Source organism: Cucumis sativus, chromosome 3, assembly GCF_000004075.3.
Source record: "Cucumis sativus cultivar 9930 chromosome 3, Cucumber_9930_V3, whole genome shotgun sequence".
Taxonomy (NCBI): Eukaryota; Viridiplantae; Streptophyta; class Magnoliopsida; order Cucurbitales; family Cucurbitaceae; genus Cucumis; species Cucumis sativus.
The window spans coordinates 33,043,010-33,066,574 of record NC_026657.2 but is presented as its reverse complement, the minus strand read 5'-3'; the positions used below and the strand labels follow the sequence as shown (position 1 = coordinate 33,066,574).

The 23,565-nt window shown below is 31.4% G+C and overlaps 2 protein-coding genes and 2 long non-coding RNA genes across 6 annotated transcripts; 3 read left to right on the top strand and 1 right to left on the bottom strand.

Moving 5' to 3' along the window:
• The first annotated feature begins 999 nt into the window (after positions 1-999).
• Positions 1,000-3,489, top strand: LOC101219867 (ribosomal RNA small subunit methyltransferase nep-1). Its single transcript, XM_004136592.3, has 7 exons — positions 1,000-1,338; positions 1,487-1,579; positions 1,708-1,852; positions 1,972-2,082; positions 2,155-2,237; positions 2,333-2,390; positions 3,032-3,489. Exons 1-7 carry the CDS (start codon positions 1,081-1,083, stop codon positions 3,109-3,111), a joined length of 828 nt encoding a protein of 275 aa, XP_004136640.2. The 5' UTR covers positions 1,000-1,080; the 3' UTR covers positions 3,112-3,489.
• A 297-nt stretch (positions 3,490-3,786) lies between these two features.
• Positions 3,787-17,604, bottom strand: LOC101219625 (kinesin-like protein KIN-7O). Of its 3 annotated transcripts, XM_011653890.2 has the most exons (32): positions 17,369-17,602; positions 17,175-17,264; positions 16,971-17,089; positions 16,546-16,659; positions 16,370-16,451; positions 16,022-16,089; positions 15,865-15,939; positions 14,250-14,395; positions 14,054-14,156; positions 13,492-13,572; positions 13,268-13,336; positions 13,114-13,173; positions 12,869-13,036; positions 12,429-12,485; positions 11,696-11,941; positions 11,558-11,620; positions 11,296-11,451; positions 11,066-11,170; positions 10,500-10,571; positions 10,187-10,336; positions 9,974-10,087; positions 9,819-9,905; positions 9,435-9,635; positions 9,173-9,361; positions 8,685-8,888; positions 8,505-8,594; positions 8,091-8,231; positions 6,326-6,423; positions 5,718-5,796; positions 4,655-4,774; positions 4,489-4,560; positions 3,787-4,328 (listed from the first exon to the last, which is right to left on the bottom strand). In XM_011653890.2, the coding sequence occupies exons 1-32, from the start codon at positions 17,490-17,492 to the stop codon at positions 4,098-4,100; spliced, it is 3,774 nt and encodes a 1,257-aa protein (XP_011652192.1). In that variant the 5' UTR covers positions 17,493-17,602; the 3' UTR covers positions 3,787-4,097. The 3 variants fall into 3 exon arrangements, 2 of the variants coding, with proteins under 2 accessions (XP_011652192.1, XP_011652194.1); XM_011653892.2 differs by lacking the exons at positions 17,175-17,264; positions 17,369-17,602 and having other exon boundaries at positions 16,546-16,652; XR_004215292.1 differs by lacking the exons at positions 3,787-4,328; positions 4,489-4,560; positions 4,655-4,774; positions 5,718-5,796 and having other exon boundaries at positions 8,091-8,221; positions 17,369-17,604.
• Positions 4,249-5,733, top strand: LOC116402726. Its single transcript, XR_004215293.1, has 2 exons — positions 4,249-4,352; positions 5,528-5,733. It is a non-coding gene; the product is annotated as an uncharacterized LOC116402726 (long non-coding RNA).
• Positions 17,605-22,064: 4,460 nt separating the features above from the next.
• Positions 22,065-23,029, top strand: LOC116402600. The gene is made up of 2 exons (XR_004215047.1): positions 22,065-22,406; positions 22,555-23,029. It is a non-coding gene; the product is annotated as an uncharacterized LOC116402600 (long non-coding RNA).
• Positions 23,030-23,565: the final 536 nt, after the last annotated feature.

Below are 23,565 nucleotides of genomic sequence, written 5' to 3'. Positions count from 1 at the left end.
GTTTAAATAGATGAATAACGAGCTACTTTTTGGGTTTCAAAATTAGTATATAACCGTAGGCTTATGAAAGTGATTTTAAGACATTTAATTCTGATTTATTTTACCAAACACAAAAACCAATAAGATTCTCTTATAATTACTTTTCATTTATGGGAGGGAAATTGCATGACAAAAATTTTATTAAAAAAAAATATTTTTTTTGGGTGTTAACAAATAATTAGATATATCAAACTGCTATTCACTCTTAAATTTATTACTTTTGCAATTTAGAAAATGTAGTAACATGAACTCTATTATAACTTTTTTTTTTCGTGGATTTTGCAAACATTCCTTTATGGGATGTAGTAGGAGAACAACCACCTATGTTTTTTAGAGAAATTGAGAATGAGTAAGAACGAAGGTGGTTTGTCTTGTTAATTCAAAAATCAATAAAAATATTTATGTATAAAACTTAATGCCGTAAAAATCTTAATATTATAGTATTAATTTATTTTCAAAACAATAATGGTAATAAGACGTTTTTATGTTTTGGATTTCTTTTTTTAAATAAAACAAAACACAAAAATATTTATATTTTATAAAACAATTTTGAAAAAGAAAAAAAATAGCTCAGTGAAATAACATAAATACCTATAATTAATCCATGATATAAATATAAATGATGGTACATTATTTGATAATGAAAACAGAATTGCAAAAATGAAGGACATAAACTTATTAGTGTAAAAAGAATAAGAAAATATATTTTTTTTATGAAAAAGATGACAGCAAAGATTAAAAAAAAAAAAAAAAGGAAATTATGAGGGACAAATATGAAATTTATGTTTTTTTTTTATACGAGTCAAAAATATTTTTCAATTTTGTTTTATAAATTAACCATTTATTATTATTATTTTTTCAGTTTGGGTGCTGATTATGGGCCATGCACTCTAATTCACAGGCCGGATAAGAAAAGACGATAGAGCCCAGCCCATAAATCTGCTAATGCAAAAGGTTTCAACTACTCTACAATCAATCTATTCCAAGGGTTTTAGCACTAAGCTTCGACTACCGTCAAGGAAGTTCCTGCTCGGACGAACCATGGTTCGACCATTTGCGGCGAAGGGGAAGAAGAGAAAGAAGTCGGAGAAATACGACAGAGACGAAGATGCCGAAGAATCCACCTCTCCGTCCAAGAAAGTTATGTTGGAGAACGAACCTGATGAAGAACCAGCCAAGGAGGACTTTCATGAACTTGAAGGTATTCCTATTGCTCCGAAAGACCCCAAGAATGATAGCAATGCTGGTGTTATCTTCATCCTTGAAAGAGCTTCTCTGGAAGTTGCCAAAGTTGGGAAGGTAATGTATTGTTTTTCACTTACTGCTTTGAAGTTTTAGGATTTCCTTCATTTTGGGCGTTTAACAAAGTTATTTCATGCTTTTTATGAATTTTAAGAAGCTAATTATTGATTTTATATTCTTGGATTTCCATGTTTCGTGCTTATAGAATTACCAGCTGTTGAATTCTGATGACCACTCCAATTATTTGCGGAGGAATAACAGAAATCCTGGGGATTATAGACCTGATATCTTGCATCAAGTAAGTTGTTGTAGCTCATTGTTGTTTTTTCCCCAATGAAATAGGGAATTGTTTTATGGAATGAAAAATATAATTTTGTATGTTGATTATTTGGGTTTCAGTAGTGATATTAAATGTAAATGATTCAGGCGCTTTTGGCGATTTTCGATAGCCGAATTGCAAAGGCTGGAAGATTGAAAGTTGTTTATGTGAAAACTGAGAAAGGTTTATTAATTGAAATTAAACCATACGTTCGTCTTCCAAGGACGCAGAAACGATTTTATGGAGTTATGTGTAAGTGGATTTGCTTGTTCTAATTTTGCTGGACATCTCTGTTATTTGAGTGTGTTGTAATCAATGCAATTTCCCCTTTTATAGACCTTTCCATTGATCTTTTGACAAATGCTTCGCAGTGCAATTGCTACAAAAGTTAAGCATCACAGCTGCGGGTAAGCGTGAGAAACTCTTTCGGGTGATAAAGAACCCTGTAACTCAGTACTTACCTGCCAATTGTCGTAAAATGGGTAAGCCAATGCATGTCTTCCTCTTTTGTGGGTTTTGGTAGAAACTTTTCATACTCTTTTCTTGCATACCAGGCTTCTCGCATAGTTCGGATAAGTTGGTCAAGGTGCGAAATTATCTGGATGCTGTCAAAGATGATGTAGACCTTGTTTTTGTGGTATCTTCAAACCTCCTAACTGAAAATTACACTTTTTAATGCTTCATTTTTAGATGTATAACGTATGACAACTTCCCTTTATTGCTATGTATTAGGTGGGTGCAATGGCTCATGGGAAAATTGAGACTGATTACACGGATGATCTATTAGCAAGTAAGTTCGTTTACTTTTGCGTGTTTATTCAAGTAATCACATGGGAGTAAATTACCACATAACTATATTTACCTTTAACTTGAAAGTTTTTGACACACTGCGCTCCAAATTACCCTGTCTAACCTATGTTAACCATGGGTTCCAACTACACTACGGAACTCATTGTCAAACTTAAAAACATAATAACACAACACTATTTTGGATATATTGTTGGTATGCCAGGTTAGTTTGGGGCGGAGTGTCTCAAAATTTTCAAGTACTTGTGATTTAGTTATTCATCTGCAGTATGAGATAGAAATTATCATTTAGAAAATGGGTATCAACAGATATTAGCTAGAAAAGGTCTGAGTAAGAGGAAAAAGTCTATAAAGTATCAACAGAGAGAAGTTCGGGGGGCAAAAGTCTATAAAGTAAGAGGAAAAGCAGTACGGTAGAAGGGTTTTAAAGTTCTAACTATTTAAAAAGCATTTCCCAAGATGTCATAGAGTGGATATTGCTTCATAATTGTAACATTTTTATTAGTTAGCAATTGCTCAAACTTCTACTGTTATTCTTGGGTAGTATAAATTTTGTATGAAGTTAAATCCATTGCCTTGGCCTTGGGAATCCTAAATTCTTCAATTTATGCTATATTTGTGCAGTTTCTGAATATCCTCTTAGTGCTAGTTGCTGTATTGCGGATATTTGCAAAGATTTGGCAGAGAAATGGAATGTAGGGTGAACTCTGCTTACAACTCCATCAAAATCAGTGCCTCAACTATCTTGTTTCATATGTTTAGTTATTATTTCAGAAAATATGATCCAGCAGAGTTTTTAGGTTTATTAGTGGAACCATAATAGATCAATATTCCATTTTTTAAATTAAAATATTAATACCTCTTCTAAATTTAATTGAAAGCATAGAACTTTTAGCTGTAAGAAGTGATTGTACTGAATTTTGTCTGAGTTCTTTGCTGTTATCACTTGTGAAGTAAAAGTTTCAACTTATTTATGTCCATTCAATAGGTTGAAATTGAAATCGAGGGTATGTAAGAATTGATCCACGAACTCAGTTTTTTTCCCCTTCCAATATTTGAGATTAGTTGTATTTCAATGGTAACAAAGTTTGATTTCAACTTGAAACTTACTTTGAATCACTCATGGCCTCAAAATTTGGAGAATGTTTTTACTTAAATCTTCTAAATTCTTTTTTCAAGTAGTAAGATTGAATTTTGTGAATGAACTTTTTAGATTAATCTGACTTTTTTAATTCATTGATGTATTAGTTCAATATCAAAAATACTGCACAGCGACTTGAAACACAAGTTGAGATCATTACGTTATAGCACATTCAATTTTTTTCAAATGTTCTAATGAACAGGTCGATGAAAATATCATCCTTTGAAACTTGAAAGAATGATAAGAACAAAGATCCAATGTATTATGCTGTGGTTTAAAAGACAGGTAGAAACAATATTTTTTCCCCTCAAGCTATATTACAGAAGTATATACAATAATCTTGATCTAAAAAAACCTGAGTCTATAATAAGATTACCTAATGACATCTACTGATCCAAACTGTAGATGAAGTTAAGTTATAGCCGAGTTTTTGTTAATGTCAAACATTTACAAATAAGATAATACATTTGATAGATCGATGAATGAGAACTTAGACCTGATCTAAAGGGTTAGCACAATTTAATATTATGGATATACATGAATAAATATTTACCTTAGTCCTTGTACAGAAGCAAGTTGCTTCCTAAGGTTAAGGTTCTCAATACATTCTGAAGTCAACTTTTTCTTCAAGTCCTTCGTGGCCTTCTCGTACTTTCTATCCATGAGATCAGACTCATCCAGTACTTCTTGATATCTAATGCGGAACGCATCCAACTTTGCTTGAGTACTACGTAGTCTCATTCGAAACTTCGCCTTTTCTTTGCCGTTTTGAACCTCATCCTGTTGGCAAGATTGTTAGATAAGGTAATAACTATAGATACATATGCTTTCTGTAGAAGCTTTAGCTCTAAGACTTTCAGCAAGAGTAGGAAATTAGAAGTACCAACGTCTTAAATTCTTAATATCTATTTAAGAGTATACAATATAGTCAAGAACTTACATCATGCATCTTAACTTCCAAGCTGGAAATTCTGGAGGCCAATTTTTCCGCTTGAAGTTTTGCTCCTATTAACTGCATTAAATTCATCGATATAGCATGTTTAATATTTCAGAAAACTTGGTTCATTAAGAGAAAGGAATAAGAAACAGACAAGTTTTGTCGTTACCATCTCATTGGTATTATTTTTTAGCAATTCTACTTCGATGGAACGACTTTGAAGATCTTGAATCTGAATCATCAAATTATCTCTTTCCTTCGTCACAAGAAGCAGCTGGTTTCTAATATTCTGAAAGAGAAAAGACGGGTGATTAATTAGAAATATTATTTCACCTGAAACCTAAAGTTCACATAATTCCACCAAAGTTGATTGGTTCTTCAAACATATGGTTGTCGCTTATCAAATGAAGCTTCACCTGTACCATTAATTAGAGATGTCCAAACCTAACGGGACAAACAAAACTGTAATGATTTCGATCTTTTTTATTTTTTTCAAATATGTTGGTTGGATACTTTGTTTGATTTACATACATATTGCCTATGCACCCATGCATACACTTCCTAGCACAGATGTTCTTGATTGGGGACCTATCATAAGACCATGTAGATTCTCCGTTTGAGAGGAGATGATCGAGACAAAATTCATAAAGAAAAACCTGTTAAACAATCTCAAGTGAATTAGGCTGGGTTTGTACCATGTTCCGGTGTTTAAGGATTGAAAGCGAATATGTTGATGCTTGGTCCCTTGTGAGACTTAATGTCTATCTTTGGGCATTGGTGACGAACTTCTTTTGTAATTATTCTTTTCATCATAGTAATCATTCATTTGGTCATATTTTGCTTGATGGGAGAATGAAGACCCTTTCTTTAGAGTGCTCCTTTTTGTGGGCTTATTTTGTTGTATGCCATTGTCCTTTATTTTTTTTCTTGCTTATCAATGAAAGATGGTCTTTTATATTAAAAAAGATGTCAACAGAAAATATTCAATTGAACTATTAGTATCATCCCATCACACTCACATCCAACATCCATAAAAGTGCAGAGTAACCAGCATGAGGTCAAAGGTTCAATCCATGGTGGTTGCCAACCTATGAATTAATTTCCTACAAGTTTTCTTGACGGAAATATTTCAAGGTCAGACAGTTTGTCCCATGAGATTAGTCAAGATGTGTGTAAACCGGTTCGGACAATCACAAATATTAAAAAGTAAGTGCTGAAAGTATATAACTTACTTGCTGAGTTGCTTCATTTTCAACCTCAGCTATATTTTTCTCATTTTTTAGGCTCTCTATGGCATCTAGCTTCTTCCGACTGCAACAAAATGTGCAAAATTAACAAAATACAAATAAACATAACAAATTTCACAAGTTCTTCAAATATATACCATATGTTATAGATGATAGAAGCCTAAGGCATGGACACAAATGCTCCAGTATGTTATTATTTAAGAACTTAAAACACAAATAGAACAAGGACAAAACCAATTAACAAAATTTTAAAAATAAATAATACTAAATCAGTTCCACAATTCAAGCATTATGAAATTCTCAAACATCTGAACTACACCAATTTGGATTTGTAATAACAATAGAAAGTCATAGCAGTACGTAATATGATAATACAAAAGCTAAAAAAAATCAAAGCGCCTTTATTTGTATGGTTACATATTTTTGAATTAGAAACAAAGTTATCACTGTTAAAGTACTACATATATTATTAAACGGAGTAAAAGATTGGACCATTATTAACTTTGAAGCTTCGTTTAATATGTGTAAATAAAGAGATGCATAATCAACCAAACCCTCTGAAAATACAACTCAGAAGAAAGTCTAGAAAATACCTGCACTCTTTTTCCCGTCTCTCATTCTCCTCTGAGCATCTCAATTTTTGTTTCAGTAACTCGCATTCTTCACGACAAGACTCCAAATCATTCATCACCTACGTTGTAAAGTTCAAATGTTTAACCATCTTTACAACCATCAGAAACAAGAAAGCACTGCACGTTTTATACATTAAAATGCATAAAGGTTGTAAGAACATCGAACAAGTAAGAAAGGGAGACGTGCAATTCAGTTAATGTATACTGTAAAATAAAATGGACTAATAATCTTGTCTTCACATTCCATCTTTGGAATACCAGGAACTGGTAAGAATTTATTCACGGAACAGTGGGATGACTATTTATGACTTTGTCTAAACCTTCATTGGATAGCTCAAATTCTTTTCTTACAAGATATAATAACTTGATGTAAAATTAGCTCTTCATTTACAGCTTTAAAGTCCGTATATAGCTTGTTATCAGATCAGCCCTAAGACTACAATAGTTAGGCTGATGTGTGCTTGTGACCCATAATTACTCACCGTTTTTTGTTAATGTTGGTAACACAGATAGCAAATGCATGTTATCAATACTTTCCCAGTAGATAAAAAATGCACATTTGCAAACTATAAAATCTATCTGTAGGCTTTGATATTAAAAATGTAAGACCATTTCATGGTGTTCTTGTTCAAAGGCTTTCTCTAATTTTTATATTTAAGACATTTTTTGAATTGGAATGCTTTTATCTTCTCTGAATCTCTGCTTAATTTAGTTGAATATTTATTTTCAATTGCTACATTGTTGTATTTTGAATATTTGACTCTTTTCATTATATCAACGAAAGGTTTTGTTTCTTTTTCTTTTTTTTTTTTAATTATAAAATTTGAAGGAAAAAAAATCCTTTATGCATTGTGAAGATTGAATAATATATTTTTATAAAGGTTAAAACTACTTTTCAATGGTAATATCTGACTTGAATATGAACAAAAGAATTTCAACTAGAGTGGAAGCTATGCCTACTTTTTAGGATGCTACCTGTTTTGTTGCTTCTTCTAGGAGAATTTATAGGTCACACAAAAAGAAATTTCATGTTTGGGAGTACTTAGTACAATAACAATAAATTTCATAATTAGTGGCGTCTTTCTAAGTCCAACAACAGTAAAATGTTATTTGGGAGAACTTAGACCTTGGATCTGAAGAACTTCTAAAGAAGTATTTGAAGTACTTAAATCTTTTGAATTCCAAAATCTTTTCACTAAATAATTTTTTTTTTTTAATTCAAGGTTATAGGATAGTGATTTAAGCCTCTAATATTTAGAACAAACTCAATTTTAGGGAATGAAATTTAAATGTTCCAACATTAATTTTAAGTTTGAAAAAGAAAAACATAAAACATAACATACTTTAAATAAAAATCTTAAACTGAACTACCAAAATGGCTCGTGTATTTGCTTTGATTAGAAAATTATAAGTCGTTTAGAGAAAATACTGAAACGAAAGCGCACTCATAAAGAAATCAGCACAGTTTTTTAAAAAAAAATTAAAAAAATACCAAAACAGAGTATTCGTACTGATAGAAAGGTGTTGGTTTACAAAATTACTACCCAATCTCCCATCCACAAGGATTACTCAATTAGTTATCCACCGGCATTTTGAAAAAAAATTATTGCCTCCAACTAAAATGAACGAAATATATGCTAGAAAATTCTCTTCTTTTTTTTTAAAAAAAGAAACAAAGAGGTATATTCAGCAGATTTCTTGACAAGTTGACTCATAAAGCTCATACCTTAGATATCTCTTTTGATGCAGAAGCCACCTTCAGATCGTGTAATTTTACTTTCTCTTCTATTGCTTCAATATAAGTTTTCTCCTTCGATAACCACACAGCTCTTTCCTCCTCCATTTCCAGAAGGGCTTCTGTGAGTTGCTTCAGAACCAGTGGAAATGCACCAATAAGTTGAAACGTGAAACAGAGATGCAAATGTTTATGGTTTCACTATATATATAATTCAAATTTATATCTTCTACATCGATTAATTTTTAAAATTTTAAAAAATATCAAGGACCTATTAGACATAAAATAAAATAAAAAATCAGGCATGGATATAAACTTCAAAGTTTAGAGACTAAATTTGTAATTTAACTCCATTACTTTATCGTGGACAGAAAGGTGAAGGTAAAGTCATAAATCTGAAATTACCATGGCCAATTCTTCTTTTTGTTCTTCCAGAAATTTTATGGAGCTTTCCAAGTTTCTCTGGTTAAATGTAGCTTCTTCTAAGCTTTGTTTCTGGAGATATATACAATATCATGTTTCAGAAAGAAAGAGCAGTCCCCAGAGAACCAATGTCCAACTATTGAAATAAAAGTATAAGCTTACAAGTTCGTTGACATCCTGTACAGCAGTCAGTTGTATGTTTGCTATTTGCAGTTTTTCAGATAAAGTTTCTAATTCTGAAAGTAAGCATTCATTTCTAAATATTGCCTCTTCTTTCTCATTGTATGTGGCGCTTAATTGTTCTTCCAGAGAAGCAATCTTCGCCTCTAACTCAAATGCAAAAACTTCCAACTCCTTCTGATCTTCCTGATAAACATTCAAAAGAACTCAGATGTCTGACTCTTCGAAGGTGAACCTCCCACCTTTTAGGAAAATTTAAATGGGACACATCACTTTCTAAAAATATTTGCAAAGATAAATATTATATTATAGGAAAACATGAATTTGATTGTAGTAATTGGAAATATAACATATATAAAATTGAAAATGACTTTTTTTCCTTATAAAAAATGACTTCTTTTAACTTACTCATGATAATTAACTAATAGAAGTAATCCATATTTTTTTTAGCACCATTGTGTTATTGTTACCTCCAGTATTTGTTCATATGAATGTACAAAGGACTTCGCTCTGTCTGGATCAAGCCCCTTTGAACTCTTATCAATTATTGAATCACGCCGTCTACCAGCAATGGAATCACGTTTATTGATATCGCGCTTAAGAAGAGAATTTTGACCAACTAGCCACTTTATCTCTCGCTCGGCTGCAGCTTTCTCACCCTGAAAGTGAAAATGTTATTAAACTGATAACCCATATTAAAGTTATTCGGAGAACATTAAGAGGTTATCAAACCTCAAGTTTTGTCCTCTCTTGTAAAGCATTCTTGAGCTTAACTTCAAACTCTCTCAACTTTCCTTTTGTTTTTTCAAGATCTTTTCTTAGGCTTTCTTTCTCCCTTGCAAGTGAACTAGATGACAAATATGTTATTTCCTTTTGAAGAGCTTGGATTTGAGCAAGATATTCAGCTTGTTCCATGTTCTGATGATCAAGAGCCTGCAGGAGCAACAAACATGCAGGCACACATCTCTTTAAAGGATTGCAAAGCATACATCTAAAAAAAGTTGAAAGGACACATTTTATGGAAATGACTGAAAGAAATAGAGATTTTGAGCGGAAGGGTTTGCATTGCCAAGCATACATCAAATAAAAAATATATATATATAAAAGAATATTTACCGTCGATAGCTCCTCGTTATTTTGAACTTGCTGTTTCAGTAACCCTATCTGATTCTGGAGATCATCCGAGTAATTTTGAAGAAGAAGCTGCACATGAAGAGAGAGAAAAAATTAGAAGCAGAAGGATTACAACCACATACTTCAAAAATGCACACCTTCTCATTCTCAATTTTGGAAACTTTCTGCATCAATTGGGAGTTCAGCTCTTCGTGATCATTAATAATTAGTTTCTGTTCAGCAGAACATTTATGGATCGTAGTCTTCAAATCCTGCATTTAGTCCCAACTGATGAGATCTAAAGGAAGGTCATTGAGCTGGACAAGAGTATGAGAACACTAATCTCCAAGAGCTGCTCTAAGAATACTTACAAGCAACATGTCAGATAGAGCAGAAAAACACTGAGATGTATCATTGACGAGTAAAGAAACACTCAAAGAAATTTGTTTAGAGTTTTCAATTTCCGCAATCACTTCTTGAAGTTCCATTGAAAGTATTGACAATAAGTCAAAATTTTCTTCCTGAAAGAAGCATATTGGCAGGTAGATGGTTACAAATTACTTTGTCTAATAACTGATTAACTCCTAACATATTAGAAAACGTACACACGGGAAATTAGAGAAAATGCAAGACTAAATAATACAAAATCAAATGTAAATGACAGGTCTATGAATGTATTCTTACACATTCAGGGGAATTAAGCTTCTCGCGAGCCACCCTGGCTTCTTCACGTGCATTATGCAACTCTTCAGATAGCTATAAAAATATAAGATCTTACTAGAACTCTACTTTTGCAATATTACACAATAGCAAACTAAGATAAATCCAACGTAAAAACCACGAATGTCTTGTATCAATATAATCATGGAACTATAGGGAGACAAGAAACTTTCTATATCAGCAATAATAAAATAATAATGATAAATAAATAAAATGTTACAATAAAAGGTATAATTTTAATAAAGAAATCCTTTTTTATTTTCCAATGTCTGTCTCCAAAATTAGACAAGTTTTTTTGTTATTCAACATAGTTTCCAATATTTAACTTTGAGCTCATGAACTTTAGCTTGCTTGGAGAATGCTAGATCGTTTCCAGTTATATAACCTATTTAAAGAAGCTACTGTAGTTTTATTAAGAAATTCACGATTTCAAAAGGTTCATGTGATATCTGTTATATTTCCAGAAATATCAATTAATATATCAGAAATAAGAGTTATGAATATCAACTTTCATATTGAACTGTACTTACCTCGTCAAACTTTTCCCTAGCACATATATTTTGCTCTGTTGCAAGCTCCACGACATTATCAAGATTTTGCTGACTTGAAGATTTCTCCATTTCCAAAGTCAATATCTGTGAATAAAATAATAAAATGTAAGGGGCGAAAATTAAAAACAAAATTGGACTGAATAATGTAGATAATTCATATATTAGGAAGTGAACCATGACATAAAATAATAAAGTGAGGATCAAAACACCCGTTCTTGAAGTCGCTTGATAACAAGGATTGCCTCTGATTCCCGTAAACTTATATGTTTGTCCCCATTAAAGTCGCCTCTTTTGACATGATAGTAATCATCAATTTCCTCAAGCTTCCTCGTTAAGCAATCAATTTTTATGTCGCTCATAGTTTTCTACAAAAAATAATAATAATAAAGAAATAAATATAGGATTAAAAAGAAAGTAATATCAGGAGAGAGGAGAGATTCTAATATTGTGGTTAGAGAGACCAAATACTACCTCACTTTCAAACCTTAGCAGCAAATCTTCATATGCTGCCTGCACATCTATTACATCAGTGTCCTGTCAAATTTATAACAATGTTAATCCCGTAATTACAATTTAAAAAAATTTAAAGTAATAGACAAGTGGCATTACTCCCGGAAGGCTTTTCTTCTTTGGTACACCTTTTCTCCTATTGGTAACATGCAATAATGCACAGGGATCTGGAAAAGCACCCCCTTCTAGTCCATTCTTGTGATTGCTTTCACCCCTTTTGCAAGTTTCCTCCTTAGAAACTTCAGTGTCATCCAACAGTTCTTCGAATGGAAGAAGTGGTCCCATTTCACGATCAGCTCTTACAGGTTTAACAGCCGAAGACATAGATTGGTTGGTTGGGTAGACCTAAATATGCAAAAACATTTCACACATGAGCATGAGTACAAAAAATGTATGGCAAAGATTTGGTAGAGAAATTGCTTTAATTTTACTCAATAAAGGCAAGACAAATATAAGATGCAATTTGGGGAGATTTCAGGAGTCTCCCTGGCTCTCCCATTAATATTTACAGTGCAGCTTCAAAACAACTTTTCCATATATTTCAACATTTATTCTTCTCTTCCTAATTGGTTTCCCTTCTAACCAACTTCCATCTTGTGTACTCTGCTCTAACCATCCTAGCTTACATCATTGGACTATCTCTAACAATCATTAGCTAAGCAACTAATACAAAATAGGACAACATAATAATAACAATCATCAACAAATAATACCTCAAAATCTACTAAACTACTTGGAAAACACAAAATAGGACAGTTTCGTTAGTGTTCTAGGGAGTCGAGAGTACACATGATATAAACCATAAGCTAAAACAATAAGCCAACAGTTTTACCTGTCTAAGGGGATTCCGTGATATATTTCCTGGACACCATGTATCCCTTCTCTTATCCTACAATACAAAAGAGTACAATTTTTATGTCCAAAAAAATTAGTGGGAAAAAAGTAATAAAAAAAGAATAATTTTTGTAAAGAAACTCAGTTTAGATGTAATAAGAAGACTAGAGAACTAGATATAGTGGTCAGATAAAAAAGAACAGAGCAACATGTACAGGCTAACAAAAAGAAGTCAGAAAATCGTACAAATGCAAAACATTTTTTTTTATTAGAAACGAGATTTATATTAAATAAAAAAATGAGGGGAAAGTACAAAACAAAAGAATGAGAGACATCCCCAAAGGCCAAGGAGACTACAAAAAGCCTCCCAGTTGGCATAAATCTGAAAGTTGTAATTACAGAACTGTACTAAATGCAATACATTTTTATTTTGTGAACCTTTTTAATTTTAATTTCATCGTGGTTCTCCTCTCTTTTCGAATAAAGCACCATGGAACTCAAATTTTCTATTTTCTTAGCTTGTTCCTGCACCCTCTTCTCCCATTCAGACTGCACCTTCTTTTCTTCCTCCAACTCCAAAGCCATTCGTTCCCTTTCCAGTTCAATCTGTCATGCATATAGAAACTTTCGAGGATAAATCCATGCACCCTAAAAAAAACATCATATTAATTTTTGTTGCAGACCTTTAGTAATGTATTTCTCAAGTTGAGGATCTCCTCCTCTAAATGCTCCGAATGGGAACCCTGAAACATAGAAACAGAACAAGATAGTCCGACCTTTTTATCAGGATGGAGAAAAAAAGGGAAGAAAACAAAAAATATATATATGTGGCCTGACCTGCAATTTGGCACGAAGATCCTCAATCTCTCTCTTTTGACGCTTTAACAGAGCAGCATCTGTTAATATCTGCAAGAAAGGGTTTAAATTTTGAACTGGATGCAAGAGAATAAGCACAATGATTAAAAGCAAATGTGGGCCGAGAAATATTAGCTTTCTCAGAGGAAAGCATAAATATTTGAGTTGAAACAAGGGGCAGAAGAAATGAAACTACAGATCAAAACCTCGTTCACATGAGCGCAGTTAGTGACACGTAATGCTCTACTAGCAAACTGGAGGGTACTTTTCGTCTCATCTGAATGAACCTGTCACCAAATCAAGAAACTTAAAAATCAGGATGAAGTACGAGATATGAAAACTTCCTTCAAACACGCATAATGAAGCAATCAGGTGCTCAATAGAAAGATAAAATCTAGGAATTCCATAACCAAATCGAGGCACTTCAATGAGAGAAAAAGTAATAGATACAGCTTTCACATTAGTAAATACAAAATCAAGTAATGAAGCTTTAAGTTTTTGAAGGGCGGTTGAGCTAATAACACAATTCAAACCCAGAGTGGTAACGAGATTATTTATAAAATTCTTTAATATTTTGTAAAACAAATACAGAATATTTCTACGCAACTAAATGAATATCTCTATGCACACATGGTAAAGCCTCATTTTTCTGAATGATAACCTGATATTGGACCTTGCGTACTTCACAGAAGTTTATGTAATAAAGTATCACTGCTTAAAACTTAAACATACAAAAATGAAAATCTCTCTGGTGACAAAAGATGATACCTGTGCTAAAGTGATATTGCATATAATTGCTGTGTTTGCATTTCCACCGAGTGCAGGTTGCAAAATGCGAGTCAGTTTGCTGTCACGATAGGGGACATGGCTCCTGCAACATATATCAAATAAAAACCATGCAGGAACAGTCCTTTTATTCAGAAATGAAGTAGGAGGGGGGAAAGAAGCACACACAAACACCTACCCTTGACTTTCAGCACCTTCACTTAATTTTTTAATGACAGTTCCCAGGGTCATCAAACTTTTGTTAATGTGGGAACCCTCTTTAAGGCGAATACCCTCAGCACCAGTTTTTGCAGCACGCTCTGAACCAGCAAGATCCACTAAATTCTGCAACCATTTAAGCAAAATAAGGAAAAATAAGGAATGCCTACTTAAGAAAATTCAGAAAATAGAATTTTAAGATTTGAATTTTGAAATTATAATATGCAACGTACATTAAAAACATAATCATGCTATTGTTACATGATAAAATTTATAACATAATAAAACATGTTAATGAAATAATTATCAATAGTTTATATTCGACCAAGTTGGTGATTATAGTTTATATGATGCTAACAGTAACATCCAACCCAAAGGCTCCTGAAATGACAATCCACCCGAGCCAACATAATCATATGGAAAAATTAGCATTACTAGACTCTACAACCTCCTTTTACAAAAAAAACACACTCTACCACCCCCACCTAATCCCTAGAAGCCCTGTTTGTTTGTTTGTTTGTTTTTTATATCCACAAGTGTCCGGGCCAGCTTACACACACGGAAAGAGATCGTGTCGGTAAAGATAGGAAAGAAGAGTGTCAAACCACTCAAATGTCTAGCTAGGATTTCTCTTTTACAAATTCAGTGAGTTCTCGTTTGGGCATCTTAGCAAATATCATTTCAACATCAAAGGGAATCACCATCAAGTCGTCACAAATTGTATTTTCAATTCTTATAAAATATGGAACCAACAGTCATTGAAAGAAAGATATGGTAATAACAACTGTTTTCCATCTAATCATATTGAGACATTGCTTCTCCTATTCTGTCTTCAAAAAACTACTACTCTTTTACTCAACCTCAGTCTAATCACCAATCTACACATGATGGTATTCCCTTTTCCACATTTCTTTCTTATTCCAATCATCTTACGCCACCCAATCCCTCAAAACCCCTATTTTCATCTATCAGTTATAACTATAATTTTGTCCTATGTATTCTCCGTTTTACTACATTATCAAACATCCCAAAACACCTCCTCCTCTTTAAAAGAAAAACTGCACACTGCTTTCTTCAAAATTTTCCGACCATGCATGGGTAATATACTTCCTTCCAGAATGAGATTTCTTTCTTTACCCCATTTGAAACGATACTGCACGCCTTCACCACTCCACTTTTACTCATGACCTTCTCCATTCACAACATAGTCTCACAACTTTAATTGTTGATAGAGGAAATTATTCACAAGTTTATATTACCCTTTCCTAACCAGCCTGCAATTATGAGCTAAATGAATAAAGAGTAGAGCATCTTTCCACCTTTATCAGCCATATTCCACTTCTAACAATAGAAATCCAAAAAGCTTTGCGTTTGATTGAAGGACAACACCCCATTATTCTACTTGGTTCTTTCTTCCATAATTCTTTGAATGGAGAGAGAGAGAGGAGGAGGAGGTAGGGAGAAAGTGATATAAGCTTTTAGCCAACAAGGGTAGATGATGGGCCCGTCTTCTAATCACAATAACAGGGTAATTGCTAAATGAATAACGGAATCAAAAGCATGTAGAATAGCTGATTATTATGGGAACCACATACCAGAACTGAAACACGAACAGCATCACAAGAATTTCCAGCGTCTCCATCTTCAACTTTATCTCGACTCTCAATTATCTATTTCATTATTAAGTCAGATAGAGGGGGAAATAAAACAATAGCTGAATGACTTGCAGAATTGGAAGAATGTTATGTTTACCATGCGGAAAATAGTGTGGGATCTACTACTGTACAAATTCATATTTGTCTCTCCAATATGACGATGAGCTGAATGTATAAACAAGTAATTAAAATTACTTTCAATCACTAATACATTTAAGACGAGGCAGACAAAGCCCTGACAAATCAGAGTTATTGGCTTCTAAGAGATCAAAATAGAGTAAAAAATTCATAATGCTCCCTATTCAACTCTTCAGTCTCAAAATCGGAAGTTTAGAATTATTAACCCAAGGGCTGAGAAATATAAAATAAATTTGGAAATAAAATAGAATTCCATTTAGCTCTTTAAGAATGAAGCAAAAGAGTATTCTTTTGAAATTTAAATTACATTCTCCAAATTCCATAAGATCGAGAACTTGCTCAGAAGAAGCAACGATCTCTTCTCGCAAACCAGCAACATAGATTCCCCGCTGCAAATATGGAGAAAAAAACTAACATCAACAAAGTAGATAGAATTTTGGACATGGAACAATAAGTTGCACCAAGTTGAAAATTAAGCATCACCTCTAAACTTTCGTGAATCTGCAGTTTTCGATGCTCGGGAACCAATAAATCATTTATTTCCTCGTTGTAGATTTCCATGTAGGACATTCGGAGAAGAAACTCTCTATCTGCATCCTTTGAACAGGAAGATTCCACTTAGACATATCTAATAGTTCAACATATTAGATGAGCAAGAGCGCCCCCCACAAGTCCACTTAGACATATCTGCATCCGGCTATAACAGCATACCGTTTGGAATTTCGTTTCAATAGTCCAAATAAAGTAAAACCCATCTTCCACGTTTTCCATTTGAATATTAAACAAGCCCCACAAGTCCATACTTCTAAATGTAAGTACCAAAACAAAAGTAAGAACTGGAGGAGGAGGATGCTCTTCGTGTAGCCTAGTCGTAACCAAGGATAGCAATAGAGTAATTCTAGAAATACCTGATGTATAGCATCAAACAAATTATTCACAGCAAGAGGAATAATCCCAGGTTCAGTGGGTGAGCCCCGCATTGTATGAGTTTTCCCACTGTTAGTTTGCCCATAAGCGAACACAGTCCCTAAATTATGAACAACAACACAAAATAGTGACTTTCAAGCACTAAGCCAAATATTACTAGCACATGAATGAATCCAAAACATCACCATTGAATCCACGAACTGCTGAGGCAACAATTTCTTTGGTGCGAGCTTGATAGACTTCAAAAGTCTTACAATCTTCACCGAAAATTTGGTCTTCAAGAAAAATAAAGAAAAATGAAGTAAGAAAAACAGTTAGGAGGGGGAGAAATGGGGGAGAAATAGAGAAGGGTAAAGAAGAGAAATGAATGGAAACTTGCCAAATTCAAACTTGTTAGGGTTATTGGGAATGAAAATGGAGTTTCCAGAGATTTTCCAAGGGCTTGTGTTGGAGTCCGCCGCTGAGAGTGGCCTTGCTCGGACGGTTACATGAATTCTCTCCATTTTTGGTTCTCTTTCACTCTGGTTTTCTCAGGGAGAGAGCAGGGGTTTGAGTTTCTTCTTCGAAGCTCAGCTATGACTTTCTTTTTTGTTCTTCTTGGGTTTTTGCTTTTCCCGCCCTCGTCCTTCTACAAAATTAAAATTTAATAATTGTAAAATGGCCCCTTATTGGGTCAAAAAATGAAAATTAACCCAACTTCTATTTTTATTATCGAAAGTAACAAAATTTACAAATAAAAAACAAAAAAAAAATAAACATTTTTAAAAATAACAAAATAAAATATTTAGTAGTAATATCTTAGTTTCTATCAATTGACTTCTATCGCTATTTATTAATGTCATCGATAAAAGTATTCTTTATTAATATCATCGATAAAAGCACGTGAGTTTATTATGGATAGAATCTGAAAATTTTGTTCAATATTTAATCAAATTTGCTATCGATAATTTTCCAAATTTTTATTGTTCATAAAAAATTATTTGTAATTATAATTTTTGTTGTTTTTTATACGAGGGTAAATAGTTTTTTTATTATTATTGTTTTTAGAAAACTTTTTTTTTCATTTTGTAACCTTTATCCCCGATTTTATATATTGTGCTTCGTTTCACTAGTTTTTTAGTTGTTTTTCAACTTGAGACTAATTGGAAAGGTTCAAAACTTGATTTTTGCTCACCCTTCAATCATCTTGGACTATAGAAAGGTTGCTCTTATTCAAGCATTCATCAACTCTTTCAAGAAAACTTGTGAAATCATTTAGTTCATCGAAAGAGGGGGTTTTTCTATATCAAATCCATCTCAAAAAACACCTTGGTTCGTTTGCTTCGTTCAAAGTCACTGTTGACTATTTTTTCAAATTTATTCTTTTGTTCATTTTCCTACTTTGTATTTATGTTATAGTTGGATGATTATTTTGTATTTATTATCAAAATTTCTAATGTGTTCAGTTGTGTAGGTACCTCTAAGACTTTATGGCTTCTATGCTAATTCATTGTCGGTTTAATCTTTACATTTTATTTTGGTGGGTTTGTTACTAGCTTGTCAATTTAAATTAGTAGGGTCTAAAGATTTTCATTTATCTCAATTAAACTATCTTTAAAGCAAAAAAAAAAAATTATCTTTGACCAAACAAAGATAGGGATGACGGACGAGGGACGAGACCATATTTCCCATTCCCCATCCCTACTTTAGTCCAATGAAATATATATATATATATATATATATATATACACACACGTGATATACATGCATACTACTCTACACAAATCATAGCTTTTAACAATATATTTTTTTTACATACATGAATGTTTTTATACTTAAATACATCTTTTAAAAAAAGTGTTTAAATATTTATTGTCATTACAATCACAAGAAATATTTAGGTTAAATCAATGGACTTGCAATATTTATATTTAATTATTTTTTAGAAATTATGGGATTAATTATTTCAATTATATATTGTGTGTAAAATATTTATTGTTTTATTAGAGTTTCCTATAATATATATTTACTGGTGTGGTGTATTTCTCATAAAAATGTATTGAAAATGACTTGTTTTATATTTAATTTTTTTAAAGATAATAGAATAAAATTAATTTCTTAAAAAATGAATAAATTAAAAAAACAAAGAATACACTATTTTCGTGGAAACAAATAATGAGATGGGATGAGAACAATAACAAAGAAGTGTTATCTCAACCTCGTGAAACTAACAATGAACTCCAACATGGATGATCATAAATCTCAACACCTAAACATTGTATAATATCAATTGAATATATATATATGTATTATAGAATTATCAAATCTCATTCAAACATTAATTTGGTAGCACAAATAGATGAGTAAGTAAGTAAATAAGAGGTCCAAAATTAATGGTTTGAACAATCAAACTTTATTTATTTTGCATCACATCTGCCATCATTTCCAAACAAATGTGACCCTTCGATTTGAAGTCTCATTTTTTCAAAGTACTTTTAAGATTGAAATAATTGAAATCTCCTCGAGTTCTTGTTAACCGAAAAGGAATCATAACTTTAGCCTTGTTCAAATTACATATAATTTGATTTATCAAAAATAGAATATGAAAATGTTGTATATATATTTTATTTTTAAAAATTGCATTAGGTGACGTGGACTCTACTATCATAGTTTTTTTTTTTCTTTTTATTTTTGTAAACTTCCTTTTTACTTTATTCTTGTTTTCTATTTTTGTAAACTTCCTTTTTACTTTATTCTTGTTTAAGGTTGAGATTACTAAAGCATGATTGGATGCTGGAAGAAAAATTAACTATTTGATTTGGTGAATAAGAAAATATGTAAATTAATTTTCAAATTGATTACTAACATATATAAATATCTTTTTACTAGGTTAAACTAAAATTGGAAAGGATTTGAACTTTAAACCTCAATCATAAATATAAATATACTTTTATGGCTTGAATTAAACTCATTTTTATGTCATGTCTATAATTTAGTTCGTAATGTTTTTAGTAACTTTTAAATTCTTCACTCTTAAAATGTTTGGACTTAGTAGTATTTATGTATTTGTTTATAACCGAAAAAAAAACAACTTCTATGTATACTGGATATTTTGTATCTCAAAATAATTATATAGGAACAGAAGATGTGTAAACCAACTTACTCGTCCATATTCCAATTTTATTTTGGATGTGATTTTGAAATTGTGGAGTCACCCTTGTTATGATTAAAATCACTTTAAAGCATATATTTCATAACTCAAAATGACGTAAATGTCCAATTTTACACACTTAAATGTACTTTTAATGATATTAAAATTAATTTTGAAGGAATAAGAACACTCTTTTAACGATTTTTGAAACTACACATAAACAGACCTTATATATGAAAGAACGATAAAACATTTGAACCAATTAAGTTATAAAATAATTGTTTTAAATAATAAAATTAATTATAAATACATAATAATATATTTGTCTATTATTGATAGACGATAATATTTATTGGTACATACTGATATTTTGTTTTTATAAATATTTTAGTTAAAGGAGAAAATCTGAATTTGTGAAGAGACTTGAGCCAACGTTTTACGATGCCATAAATGGGAATACTTTACATCTAAAATAATTAGTTTAGTATAAGGCAACATGATTTAATTGATATATAATTTAGATTAGGTATTAGAAGACGAGTTTTGATCTTTTATTTTATAAAATAATTATCAACCGTTAAATTTGTTATTTTTTAATTTCAACTAATGATATTTTGGAAAAAAATCAAAACTATTATTTAGTTTTATTTAAAAAATTGATTTTAGATGTTAAAACTTTCGAAAATATATGTAAATATATAACAATAATACAATTTATTTGTAATAGATTTTGATAGACCATGATAGACATAGATAAAAGTCTATATTTGTCTATTGCAATTTATTATAAACGGACAATAATGTTTTATAAATATTTTAATTTATTTTACTATATGTTTGAAAATATAGTAATTTTTAATTTGATTGTATTGATATAAAATTAACAAAGAGAAAGGAAAAAATAACACACATATAAAGGTAGCTTTATTTACCGTTCAATCACAAATTACTGTATAATATTATGTTTTTCTTTCTTTTTAAAAAATAACGTCTCTTTAGAACCTAAAGAAACATTTGATAAAATTTATTGTATAAGTTAGTTAATAGTTATGACTATCACTGTTGTTATCATCTGATTCTAACAATAACAAATAATCACAATGCATAGTAAACATATCAGTAAATACGATTACATTACATATTTAGAGGTGGATCCCACATTTCGATATAATCTAAATTTATAAATATAGTTACTAGTACTTTAACCATCTAGGTCTTCCATTCAAATTTCTTTTAATTATTTCAAACCGTTTACATGATTAATATATAAGAATTTTGACCCATTAATAATGTTAATTTGTCTTATGTGATGGGGATTGGTCTTTTGTGAAGAATCTATGCCATATTTACATGTTCATCATGCTAAAAGAATATTAATTTAAACTATATTTTGCTAAAAAAGTATTTTATATTTTACTTTATTTGATCTTAAACTTCCAAGTGTATTCTTTTCATCATAATTGTTATAGATTAAATAAATAAATATATAATTAACCATCCTATTAGAATTTATAAAACTCTTTCATAGGCACGTGAGATAACATAAACATGCCTACTTTAATTTCTTTGTTTTTGTAATGATTAGACCTTTATATTTTCTCTTTTTTATTAGTTTTTTAATTAAATTTAAAATTTTATTACACTTCATTTTTTTTTGACAATTTATCTTATTTTTTTAAATAATAAAAAACATCTAGTTAAGGAATAACAAAAATTCACTACACACGACCTAATGATAAAAATTAGGTTTCGAAACATATTTATTTATATATTAAATATGATAGTGACATTTTTAATTAATGCATCTGGGGACTGAAAAGAAGAGTTTTAAATAAAAAAGAAAAATGCTATAAAGTTGAATCATTACTACTAATTAGTATTTTAATTTATTAAATTTGAAATAGGGGATGAGATTAAGTTCAATTACCTGAATCAAGACACATTTTGTGAGAAACTTAGTGGGTTATGAATTGACTCATTCCTATGTAGAAAAAATGAAAGACAAAATACTTATATATTTCCAAACCTCCAACCCCACCTAACCTAATCAATTGATTCCTTTGCTTTCACCCCTTCAACTTCATTGTTCCTTTTCCATACCCAACAACAAAGAAACCCCCCTTTGAATATGGCTGCAACAATGGCGAATCTTGACGAGTCGTGACACCAGTGTTGGCCACAGGTGGTGGTTCGATCCCTTTCTCCTGTCTCCTTCCATGGTGCAAACGATCGAGTGCGGAACGCTGTTTCAGACGTTTCCACTCTCATCGTTCCTTACAACAAAGAGGTTTTATTTTTTCATTCAAGATTTTTCTTCCATGTTTCCCGGCCACTCAAAAAAAGTCGTCGGTGGAGGTTTTGTCCACGTTTTTCTCAAGACCAAAATTCTTGTAGTGTTGGTTGCATAAATTTCACTAACGTTTTTCTTTGGTTAGATCTTTCGACGACGGTTTTGACGTAGGAGGCAAGAGAAGAGGCATATACGACGTCATCTATATTTGATGGTAAACTTCTGCAGTCTAAGTTCAGTGATGGTTTTACTTCTGTGGACAGCTTCTTTGCTTCTGTTGCCACTGGTGGTGCCGCCGCTTCCTCCGCCACCGTTGGCGATTCTCGGGCTGCCGGTTTTGATATTGGGTGTTTTGTTGTTCTTGGCTTTCTCTTCTTCTCAACGGATCCCTAACACTGTCATGATTATTTGCTGCTGAAGGTTGTAATTAATCTGTAAATTTTGAATATTATACAGTGTTGATATTTTATATATTAACCATGCAGAGAGAACTCTTTGTACGTATCATCAAAAAGTTTCTCTCTTTTTTTAATATGTTTGTGTTTTTGTATATACAAAATTTGAAATTTTGGATGAATACGTTTGTTTTGGGGTATGATATTTGATTATGTTAGATTAAATTGTGCTTAAATTTTGTTTTTAATTTCTTGTTTTTTGGAATTCTTCTCAATTATATTTACTATAATTTTTAGATTTATTAGAGAACATTTGAATTATTAGTTGAATTACGGCCTCTAGATAGAAAAGTTAAATCTATAGCCCACCTCCTTTTCAACTTTAAACTAGCATCAATCTATTTTTACTAAAGTTTGTAAAAAAAACTAAAAAGTTGAAATGGAAAAAAAAGAGTTTTTGAAAACTTATTTTTTGTTTCTATAATTAATAAGCTTAATTTTAAAAAAATCAATGAACTCAATATGGATCTACTTAAATAATTTTTAAAATGTAATAAAATTTTAAAAAATATTAAATGATTACCCAACAAAAACATTAGATATTAATTTAATTTCTAGAAAAACATATATTGATTATAATATAAAGTACTCCAAGAAGATATTTCAACTTAGACCCTGTTTAATATTCCTATTAGTAAGATTTTTCTTAAGCTTTGGTGTTTGTCTTCAACAATATTGTTCCTTTTCCCTACTTTTTAAAG